Source organism: Petaurus breviceps, unplaced genomic scaffold, assembly GCF_028583685.1.
Source record: "Petaurus breviceps papuanus isolate PSGF00001 unplaced genomic scaffold, PetGlider_PUasm1.0 220, whole genome shotgun sequence".
NCBI lineage: Eukaryota > Metazoa > Chordata > Mammalia > Diprotodontia > Petauridae > Petaurus > Petaurus breviceps.
The window spans coordinates 18421444-18433886 of record NW_027185876.1 but is presented as its reverse complement, the minus strand read 5'-3'; the positions used below and the strand labels follow the sequence as shown (position 1 = coordinate 18433886).

The 12443-nt window shown below is 39.5% G+C and overlaps 1 protein-coding gene across 1 annotated transcript in view; it reads right to left on the bottom strand.

The window, feature by feature from the left end:
- Positions 1-8225: 8225 nt before the first annotated feature.
- The window catches only part of LRRC52 (leucine rich repeat containing 52), a 54098-nt gene continuing 49880 nt past the window's right edge, over positions 8226-12443 (bottom strand). The window contains exon 2 of the mRNA XM_069094509.1: positions 8226-8551. Within this exon, the coding sequence (XP_068950610.1) occupies positions 8226-8551 (326 nt within the window). The remainder of the gene's footprint in view (positions 8552-12443) is intronic.

The window sequence follows — 12443 nt, the reverse complement described above, 5'->3', positions numbered from 1 at the left end:
ATCCCAACCTTCTTCGATATCTTTGCAGTCCAGTCTGTGCTGCCAACTCACTATCCCAAAATACCTCTTCACTTTTCCCTGAGCCTAGCCCCACGCTGGCTCCCTGAATGATCTGGAAGAAAATTGTCATGCTCTAGGTCAGTGTTGCTGTAGTTGTGAAATTACAGGGCTCCATGGGGACCTGGAGTATTTATAATCCTTTGCAAGGTGATCTTTTTTTGCTCCAGACCTGAATCATGCATTTAAGTGTAAAAACAGAAGAAAAGTTATTGGCACAGATACCATGGGGTACCTTCTGGTTTCCTGGCTCTGGTAATCTGGGCTTGGGTGTCTACTTCAGGAAGAGAAAGGAGGGTAGTAGGTGAAGAGGTACATATCGTTACCTACTTCATTATTGTCATGGGGGCCACAGTTTGTTACTTTAGAGCAGACCTGCACAACTTGGCAGTAGGTAGGGGCCAAAATAAAAATAGGCTAAGCTTCTTTGGGTCACAGATAGGTTTTTAGTGGCTCACTTGCCAAGTAAAGGTATAATAAATGATTAAACTATTTTACAAATAAACTATATTTTAAAAAAAGGAAATTTCAATTGATATCAATTAATCACTCTTATTACCTAAGATTTCATTTATAATGAAATTATATTAATGTTTAAAAAATGACTTTGCTAAGAAGTACAAATTTTAATACGTTTCAGGTTTTCTTACTGTTTACATTTAGGTAATGTGATGTGTTATACTTCTTGTCAGCAATCAGTTTATTATACTCTGGAATAATGTTTGAAATTGATTTCTTTTCTTTTTTTTTAGAGGGGAGAAGGCAGAGAAATTGTGGTTAAATGACTTGCCCAATGTCACATAGCTAGTAAGTGTTAAGTGTTTGAGGCCGGATTTGAACTCAGGTCCTCCTGACTCCAGGTCTGGTGCTCTATTCACTGCACCACATAGCTTCTCCAGTAGATTTCTTTAGAAATATGAAAATTAATCTTAGTAGCTGCCTCATTTTCTGAGTTTACTTTATTGAAAAACCATTTTTCCCTACTGAGATTTTTCAACAATTTGGATGCTTTATTTTTCCATTGGTGTCCAATTTTGCTTAAGTCAGGATGTTTTGATGTGAAGTGGTGACAAAGATTGTATTCCTTCAGAACGATTATTACTTCTTGGCAAACAAGGCACAATATTTTAATAAACAAGCATCTACTCCAGATTAAACACTCTATGTTCTGATTTGATCTTCCATTTCTTATCACCTATTTTACAAAGTCACCCCCAAAAACTTTAATATTAGAACCAAAAAATCTGCACAGTAACTGCTCACATACAAAAAACTACTGAACGGAGTGTCTGACCCTTGAGAGTGCCAGACATTGATGTAGTTTAGAGGGTGCTGGGAAGCAAGGGGGAGGAAGAAGCCCTCACACTGCTGCTGCTCATTGCATAAAGGGCATTAACTGCATTGGAGTGTTTGCACTCACTTTGTCCCTGTTCAGTGCCAGCAATGACCCAAAACACAGTGAAAAGATAAACTCTCACTCCTCCCAGACCAGAGACAGACTGACAATGGCTGGTTGCTGTAAGTCACATGACCTATGAGTAGTGTCAACCAACCCACCTACTTACATGACAGGCACAATAGTGAGTAGTGGAAGACAGGTCAAGTGAGACACAGAAAAAGCAGTCATTACATCTTTACTTTCTTTTATATCCTCTGCATTTTTTGTGGGCTGCCCAAAATCCTTTGGTGGGTTTCTAGGTGGCTATGTAGGCCTACTACTGTTGTGTAGGCCTGCTTTAGAGAGACCAGTTAATCAAATAAGAAATATTTGCTTTCCTATAGCTGCTACCTCACAGGATTATTGGCAAGATCAAATGAAATAATGTATGTAAATTGCATTTTATACCTTAAATGTCAGCTTTTATTACCAATGACAAGGCAAAATGGCCTTGCCAGGAAGACTTGGCTTCAGTTAGAGGCCTGATTGTCTTGGTTAGAGAAAGTCAAATATCCCAACAGCCAAGTGCCAGGGACGGGGCAGTGTTATAGATCTGTGAGGTAAGAGACCTGGGAATGCCCTAATTACCAGTGTCCTACTGAGGAAACAACTTAGTCTTAGTTTCCTTATCTATAAAGTAAAGGAGCTTATTTTAGAAGTTGTTTTTGTTGATCATTTGTTTTTGAAGAAGACCAATGACATCATGGGTGATGACTTGCGCATGAATTGGATTTAAGTGAGGCAGGGTTGCACAAAGTTGTCAGTCTCACTCTCTCTTCCAGAATCATTGAAGTCCAGTGGCAGGACAAAAGTCAAAATAATTGTTGATGACCTGGGATGCAGTGACTGACCTTTGCATCTTCAATGTCTGAGCAAACTGTAAGCACTCCACAGTACCTGCTTCAGCCCCCCTTTTGGATGTTGAAACAAATTGTTCTCATGCACCCATTCTGCCAATGTGAGGATGGTCTTCACATGCTTGGGGTAGACATCTTCATAATCCAATGATGGGTTTGAGGCCTATAGGTCACCCTCAACCTGATTTAGCACATCTGCTGAGATGATTTTGCTGAGGGGTGACTGTTATGTGTGCTATAGCTTCTTGGAATCACAGGTAAGGTTTGGGTGAAGGTGGACACCAAAGTTGGATGAGCAGCCCAGAAAAGGGCTTGGCAAGCCCTCAAATCAGAAGTGCTAGTTCTTCCTGAACAACCCACATACCCCATTTTAGAAATAACCCCCTGTTACTATAGAAGAGGACTGATCTCAAGTTACATGTACCATATGTCATTTTATGAGAAAGGAAGCTTTTTAAAAAGATAGTATTAAGTATGACTGGAGTAGCTTTGTGTAGGTTTAGTTGAGATTCTGTAAAGGAACAATGCGTGGGAGTGGCCTGTGGAATAATACCCAGACATCTGGTCTTGGAGTCAGAAAAAACCTGGGTTAAAATTCTGCCTCTGTTATCTACTAGCTATGTGGCTGGGGGCGAGTCAACACTCTCTTTAGAGCCCCAGGAATCTCCCTAAGATTGTGAATTATAAAAGAATTACTGAGCTGGATTAGTGGAGAAGGCTCTACACTCACTCATCTCTATGAGAATGAAATCCTAGCTCAGGATCACCTCCCTCCCAGTCTTAGTTTTTAGAAAACAAACAAGAAGCTCACAGAGCTTAGGAGTTGGAAGGGACCTCAGTGGCTGGATTTAACAATCCAGCCCATAGACTAAAAGAATTTTCACTAGACCCTCCCTGACAAGTGCTGAATGTGTAAAAATAAGCCACCACTCCCTGAGGTGGTCAACCTTGCCTTTGTATATCTGAAATCATCAGCGAGTTCTTCCTGGTATTAAGCCTAAACTTGTCTCTTTGCGACTTCCATCTATCCTCGCTCTTTCTTTTCCCCCTGACCCAGAGCAAACCTAAACCTTCTTCCATATGTCCACCCCTCACCCCACTTTCACCCGGGTCTCCAAGAAGCTGGAACATGCACACACACACTCCGTACCATCTTAGCAGCTGGGCTGAACCAGGTCCAGGTAGCCGACAGACCAATTGGTGAATTATGGGGATGTGAAGCATGTGAAGACTTGCCCTCAGCAGAATGGGTGGATGAGAACAGATTGTTCCAATGGCCATGAAGGCAGCAGAAGCAAACTCTGTGGGGCTCTTAGAGCTTGGTCGTCCATTGAATCCCAGGCCATCACCAGGTGTTTTGTGTTGCCACTGGACTTCAATGACTGTGGAAGAGAGAGTGAGGCTGACTACTTTGTGCAACTCTGCCTCACTTAAATCACATTCAGGTGCAAGTCAAGTTCTATAGTTATAGACAGCTACCATATCTCCCTTGAATCTTCTCATATCTAGGCAAAAAATACCCAGATTCTTCAAATTAAGGGACCAAGGTGATTAACTCTTAAATGCAGGGATGAGAACCATAATGTCACAGAATTTAGAGTTGGGAGAGACCTCAGTGGACATCTAGTCCCAACCACACTTGAAAGTGAATCCACAGTATAATACATTTATAGATGACATGCATCTCAGGCCTCCATTGGATAGTCATTATTACCAATAATAAGTGAGAATTTGGGGTGATATTGATAGGATAATGAATCACAGTAGTGGAAACTCCCTACACCACCAGTCTGCACATCAGCTCAGTAAAGTAGTGCACATGGAACTTCAAACAACTCAGAGAGATTTCCCAGGAAACATAATTAGATCTCCCAAAATGGGCAATGGTAAGTGACTCTTATTTACCTACTCTGTTTTCAGCTCAGAGTTGCCTAATGTTTGAGGAAGGCAGTATAACTAATTCATTTGGCCAAGAATGAGATTGGAAACGTAAACAATTAGCTATTTGAGTTGACCATGTGCAGAAGCCAAACATGAAGGCCTCTGATAGACATAGCCTTCAACCCAGCCTTTGACACTAATTGTGTACCTGGTCTAATCAAATCTCAGTAAACAGTTTCAGTTTCCTTACTTGTAGATGGAGTTAGTGAGAAACCATGAACTTGGAAGATGGTGAGATGAAGATGTTAGGCCCAGAGTCATGAATTTTGTCCTACTCTAGATGTCAAAATGGTACAGCTGAATGACAGAGGCATACTCTGGAGTGTTCATGTCATAATTCGTATCAGTAATATATGGAATACCCACATTGTTTTAATATAGGTTGGTCAGTCTAGAACCTAAAAGAAATTAGGCTGAATCTAAAAGAAATCCTCTTGTAGACAATTATGAATTTTAATGCAGCCTCTTCTGGATGGGCTAGGGGTGGCTTCTCCACTGAATTGTATTCCCTGTTATTTGAGTCATTTGTTTAAATAGTTATGCTCATGTTATTTCTCTGCTCAAAAAAATTGGTAGTTAGCTATTACCTCTTGTGTAAAGTTTGTTTAAACTCTGCCTGACATTCAAAGCCTCTACAGTATGGTACTATTCTACCCTTTGTAACTTGCAATGAAGAGATAATTTTTTACAGTATTAATGGCAATTAAGACTTAAGAGAGTTTAGATCAAGAAAGTTAAGATTTGTTGTGAAATACTAGTAACTAGTGGCCAGTCTAAGTGACTTGGTTTAGAATCTAAAGGTATAAAGGCAATTTACTGGGATAAGGACTGTAGAATAAGGCCCATGTTAAAATCAAAATGGGAAAAAAATCTTTGCAGCAAGTTTCTTTGAGGAATCATTTCCCCACTATAATAAGAAACTAACTTAAATATATAAGAATAGGAGCCCTTCCTCAAATGATAAATAATCCAAAGACATGAATAGTCAGTTCTCAAGGGAAGATATCCAAGCTATTGATAGAAGTAGGAAAAAGTGTTCAAAATCACTAGAAAAACAAATTAAAACAACCCTGAGGTTCCATGTCACACCCATCAGATTGGAGGGGCTGCAGGACAACAGGCACATTAGTATACTGTTGGTGTAGCTATGAATTGGTTTAACCATTTTGGAAAGAATTTTGGAATCATGCCCCCCAAATCACTCAACTTTGACCCAAAATACCACCATACCTATACCCCAAAGAAATCAAAGAAAGAGGAAAAATATTCATATGTACAAAATTATTTATAGCAGCTTTTTCCATAGGTCCTCCCCTCCCCCCAAAGGGAAACTAAGGTGCTTATAAGTTGGTGAACAGCTAAAAATCATGGCACATCAATGTAATGGAATACTATCGTGAAGTCAGGAATGAGGAAAGAAATGATTTCACATGCAAAGTGACATAAGCAGAACCAAGAGAGTGATTTATGCAACAGTGTAAAAACAAACAACTTTGAAAGACTTCAGAACTCTGATCCAATGCAGTGACCAACTGTAATTCTAGAGTACCAGCGATAAAGCATAATACTCACATTCTGACAGAAAAGTTATGGATGCAGAATGAGTCACATTTTTTGAATATGACCAGTTTCAAAATTTACTTACATGCATATTTGTTATGAGGGTTTTGTACTTTTTTCTTTTTCAGTAGTGGGGTAAATAGGAGAGAAAATAAATGCTTGTTAACTTAAAAAAATCAAAGTGGGAAAAACCCTTTTAAATGATTGAATTAATTTCCCTGAGAAATGACTATTATTTTTGATAAATTGAGTCCAATTTTTCTTATGTAGGGAGATGACAACATCTAGAAATATAGTGTGGTTGGGGGAGTGACAGAAGCTAGGTGCGAGTGGAATTCTAAGGGTAGAATAAATGTGAATTACTTGTTAGCTTTCCTTGGCCCTGAATAGTTCTTGTAACCACAGAAAAAAACCACTCTAGTTTTCCTATATTGAAAAAAAGTACATAGTCAGGGTAAAGGTTGCTTCTCAGCTGCATTCGTTGGGAGATTGGATTACATGACTCCTTAAACTCATTCTATCTCTTGGGGGTTTAGCACTCATATGTTAGAGAGACTCAAGAGGGGCTCATGGATATGGAATCTCTTTTGAATATTCAAAGAGGGTCAAGAACAATTCAAGGATTTCTGTTGGTTCCAAATTAATCCAACAAATACTTCTTACTGCCTTCTTTGTGTAAGGAACCATTGTTGGTGTAATGTGAATAGAGAAACAAAACACATTCTTAGTTGTTTCTTTCTCCTCATGTAGATGGATATAAAATAGTAATGCAAAATGAAAATGCAACATTTTCTTGTAAATAGTGGTGTAGGCATGATTATTGTTTCATAATCCTGGGTAATCTCTATTTCCAAAGGATCTTCCTTTGTCTTTTCTTTTTCCTCAGCATTAGACTTGAAGACTAAACTAGATATACTAAGCAAGAACTCACAGGTTTGAATTTTGCCTTAGATGGCTACTATCTGTGTGACTATTGGCAAGCCACTTAGACTCTCTCAGTCCATGTTTCTTTAATGGGGATGATAATGCTGACAGCACTTCTCTCACTGAGGCTCAAGTGATTGACACACACACATATACATACAAATACACATGATAGCATATTGGTATCCAAGAAAGATCTTAAGAGACAAAATAGCTGCTAATAAAATGTATTAGGTATAAATGATAGATGTGAGATTGATTGCATAGATACAGGAAGGGGAAGATATGGCTAGAATGTTATTCATGAGAATCACTCACCTCTCTATCATCCACATAGCTGCCAAAGTGCTATCCAAAGTGCTATATAGTTCTACTTATAACACTCCCCTGTTCAAAAAGTTCCAGTGAATCCCTAAATACCCTCTTGCCTCTAGGATAAAATGATACCTTTCGTGATGTGTTTCACAGTCTGGCCCCAATCTACTTTTCCAGAATTATTACAAATTATTCTCTTTCATGTACTCTATATTCCAGAAAACTGGCTTACTTGCTGTTCCCTCTATAAAACATTTACAGAAAATTACAAAAAATTACAAAACATTCCCCCATGACTGGAATGTACTCCTAGCACATAGTAGGCACCTCACAAATTTGTGTTGAATGAACAAATATTGTTGACAGGATTTATGAGTTGAACAGGGGCCAGAGCATCCAAATTTGCAAGAAAGTTTCCACTTCTCTACTCCTGTAGCCACCACCTTGGTGTTGGCCTTCATCAGTTCACAACTGAACTATTGCAATAGCTACCTCATGGATCTCTCCCCATGTCAATCCATCTTTCACACAGTTGCCAAAGTAATTGCTATGCTTCATCTCTCAGCCCCATGCCTTTGCTCTGACTGTCCCCTTTGTGCCTGGAATTCTCTCCTTCCTCACTTGGCTTCCTGGGTTCCCTAACTTCCTTCAGGTCTCAGCTAAAATCCTACTTTCTACAGGGATCCTTTCTTGATCCCCCTTAATTTTAATGCCTTAGCTCTGTCAAGTACTTCCAAGTTATCATATCTATAGATTGCTTGGATGTCATTGTTTACATGTTATCTCTCTCTTTAGAATATGAGCTCCTTGAGGGCAGAGGTCATTTTTGATATTCTTTGCATCCCTAGCTTAGCTTAATGCCTAACTCATTATAAGAGTTTAAATGGTTTGTTGACTTGACTTGTTGATTTTTGACTTTCTCCATTCTACCCTTTGGTTAAAACAACTCAAGTCAAAATGGACCCATGGAGAATCAGGGGAGGGAGCTATGAAATGGCAATCATTGAGCTTGTTTATTTTGTTAATATTATTTCATCTACAAGGACAGCATGGAAGTGACAGGAGAGAGGGAAAGAGCAACAAAGGGAGCTATGATTCTCAGGGAAGGCACATCTGGCATGAGTCCATGGCATCTAAACAAAATGACGGTTCGTGGCATTGAAATTTCTATCATGACTTTTAAAAACCTGGGTCCTTTTGGACCTATCATCCTTTATGTCTTCATCCAGCTCTTCATCTTCAGCATTTCGGTGGATGTTTTCATAGAGTACTGCACACACTCCAGTGATCCAGGCTGCAACTGTGCCCCCAAAGAAGATGCAGAAACCAATCAGGAGCAGGAAGACATAGTCCTGGTGTTCCAGGTGGGTGAGGCATTTGTATCTGAGTGGGTTCCCTGCCATGTGCAAGGGCCACCCTGCCATCTCTGAAGGTTCTTTGCAGGTGGCATTTAAGCCATCTGTGGGAGAGACACGAGAGAGAGATAACTAAGACATACTGCTAACAGAGACCTCAAGGGGTTGTCTAGTCATTCCCAGCCTGTGGGCTGTGGACCCCAGGGAGCTCTGGGGTAATTGTAATGGTGTCCATTGATACACCAAGAATTGTTATTTTGTTTTTTACTTATCTCCAACAAAATATGAATAATAACTCAATATGTTCAATAAGAAGACATATCTTCTATAGAAGGAACAAACGATTTCTCTCAATATATCTATTACTATTTTCCAAAAAGTTTGTAGTTGCTGTTGTGGATGATAGAATATAGACTCATTTAAAAGTATTTCTAATACATCACAGCTTTTATATATTTGCATTTATATATATTTTTTTCAAGCAATATATACTAATGGTATAACTATCATGTAGTTATATACTATTATATAGACTATAATATAGTCTGTAAAACATTTTTGACATTAAAAAAGATTCCTCATATTCCAAGAAATAAGAGAATCACTGATCTAATCAATTTCCTATCTTCAAGTGTAGCTGCAGTCAGGTGGGTTTATATTTTGTTCTTAAGGGTCATCAAAGAAAGAGGTTCCATACAGGGTCAGAGAATTAGAGTGCCACCTGAGGTTGTCCATAGGTTAACACTGAAATTAGAAGCTCTTGCCTGAGTCCTTGATTGGCCAGCACAGAGATGTGCTACCATGGACAGCTCACCACTTCTTTGAATACGTTTCCTTATCTTTAACCTAGAGGTTAACAAAACTTGCACCTTTTACCTCAAATGATTGTTGTGAAGAAATGATTTGTTAGCTACAGAGAATTATATAATGTGAGCTATCACCATTTACATTATCCTTCTTTTTTTCTCATTCATTTTCATTGCTTTTATTTTCTGACATTCTTTTCCTCTTCTTTTTTTGTTCTCCTATCTGTACTTTACCCCTAACAGTGACACCAAGTGGCTCCCATGGGAAATACTTAGTTCAGTTGGTGGTCTTTGTAGAATAACAATAATAAAAAAACATTTATATAGCAATTCAGGGTTGTCATAGTACTTCAAATATTATCTTATTTGATCTTCACAATAGCCCTAGGAGATAGGTGCTATTATTATCCTCCTTTTACAGATGGGGAAACTGAGGTGACTGGAGTTAAGTGACTTATCCAGGGTGATACAACTCGTAAGTGTCTGAGGCCATGTTTGAACTCAAGTTGTATTGACTCTAGGTTCAGAAATCTATCCACTGTGCCACCTTACTGCCTTGCATAGACCTTAGAGAGCCTCAGGGGTGGGCAATCTGTGGCCTCAAGGTCACAAAGTGACCCTCTAAATCCTCAAGTTCAGCCCTTTGACTGAATCCAGAACAAACCCCCTTAATGAAAGGATTTGTTCTATAAAACATGGACTCAGTCAAAAGGCCAAACCCAAGGACCTAGAAGGCTGCATGTGGCCTTGAGGCCATAAATTCCTCATTCCTGCTAGACCAAGAGTTCTTAACTTTCTTTTGGAACCCTTGGCAATTTAGTGAAGCTTATGGATCCCTTCTCGGGATAGTATTTTTTTTAAAATCATAAAATATGTAAGGTTACAAAGGAAACCGATTAGATTAACATGCAGTTATTAAAATATAATGAAAATAAATTCATGGACCCCAGGCTAAGACCCCACATTCTAGTCCAGCCCTCTTATTTGGCAGGTGCATAAACTAAGACTTAGAGAGTTAAAATAATTTTCCCCAAATGATTCCCCCCCCCAGTTGAAAGTAGAGCTAGTTCTAGAATCCAGGGTGCCTAAATCAAGGCTCACTAGGCTGTGGATTCCCAGACCCTTTCCTAGTGAGTGAACGTCCCTAGAGCAAATAACATTTTCCCTCTCTCCCACCCCTCCTGTGACATGACATTAGAATGAAGATTTAGAATAGCTTTAAAGAGGAAAATGAAGTTTCAGAAGTTCAAGATATAGCCTTAGAATAAAATTGAATGTTGAAAGAACCTTTAGAGATTGTTTAGTCCAATGCTCTCATTTTACAAATGAGAAAATTGAGGTCTATGGAAGTTGAATGGCTTGCCTAAGTCTTAAGATGAGAAATAAAAAATTCAAACCTAGGTCCTCTGCCTTGAAATCTAGCATGCTTCTTGTTCTATTGTTTTACTTCTTTAGGGAGATATCATTATTTTTTTGAGGGGGGAAGGTGAAGCAATTGGGGTTACATGACTTGCCCAAGGTCACACAGCTAGTTATGGGTCAAGTGTCTGAGGTTGGATTTGAACTCAGGTTCTCCTGACTCCTGGGTTGGTGCTCTATTCACTGCACCACCTACCTGCCCCACTGTGCCATCTAGCTGCCCCCAGAGGTATCATTCTATCCCTAATCTATGTTGAAAGAGAGGAAGGCTGAATCTATACATGCCACAATCACCATTCCCCCCTTCAGAATCTTTTCTTGGTACTTAATAGTCATCTAACCTCGAATCCCTTTTCTCCTTCTGCTAACACAACTCACCCCTCTTCAAACTCCAATGCTGAATTAATCTCCTCCCCTCATCTTCTTTGCCCTTGCTTGGTGCTACTAAATGCTTCTGGAGGATCTCACACAATTGTGCTGACTGACTCCACTGCAACTTTCTATTGTTTAATTCCAGTTGGGCCCTTCACTGCTGCACATTACTTCTCTTACTCTTCCCTGGTTGACTACCACACTCCCCACAGTGTCTGTTCTAAACCTCTTTGCTCTTCAAACCACTCGCATCACATCCCTTTTCCTTCCTCAGTAGAGTTCTTCATTTCATATTTTACTGAAAAAAATAAGGTCACTCTTTTTGAGCTCCTTTATCTTATTCTATACCTTATATCCTCTCAATTCCCAATCCTCCTCATCTCAGTTTCCTATTCTTTCCCTTGCCTTAGGCTTGGAGAAAGAGATTGTATTTCTTGTTAAGGCTACTATCTTTGCTAGTGCCTTTAGATCAGTTCCTTCCCCTGTCCTTTAGGAACTTGCCTCTTCAATTATTCTCTTTCTTTCTTTAATGTCCTTTCTTTATTGTGGTGAAGTGGGTAGGCTGCTGGATTTGGAGCAAGAGGGATCCTGCCTCTGCCAGTCACTACCCACATGATCTAGGATAATTCGCTTAACAACTTTGGGCCTTAAGTTTTCTCATCTATAGAATGAGGGACTTGGAATGGAATGGTCTTAGGCTTCTTTCCAATTCCCAGTCTACGTTTTTATGTATCCCTTGCCCATTGACTCCTTTCTATTTTCAAATATGCCCAGGTACCCCCATGTCCTCAAAAAAACAAAACAAAATGAAACCCTTTGCTTGACCCTGTCAGACCATCATTTTATTATTCTGCCTCTCTCCTTTCAACCAGACTACTTGGAAAAAAGTGGTTGTCACCATTTTTCATCTTCCACTTAATTTTCAACCTCTTGAATTTTGGCTTCCAATCCCATTACCCAACCCAAATTGTCTCTCCAAGGTCACCAATGATCTCTTTATTCCTGAATCCAATGGCCTTTCCTAAGTACTTATCCAATGACAGCTCTGTAGGAGCTGTTCTTGCTTTTCTCTGGTTCTCCTCCCCCTATGGTTGTTCTTTCTCAGTTTTTTTTTGCAGGCTCATCATCTATGCCCTGCATCCTTGATATGAATGTACCCCTGTCTTTGGCCCTCTTCTCTTCCTATACCTTCTATCTTAGTAATATTAACTGCTTTCATCAGATAGCTTCTCAGCTATCATCTCTCTGCAGATGACTCCCAGTCTACACATTGAGTCTTTGAGTCTTCATATTTCTTCTGAGCTGCTCTCTCTCTCTCTGTGTCTCTCTGTGTCTCTCTCTCTCTGTGTCTCTCTGTCTCTCTCTCTCTGTCTCTTTCTCTCTCTGTCTCTCTCTCTCT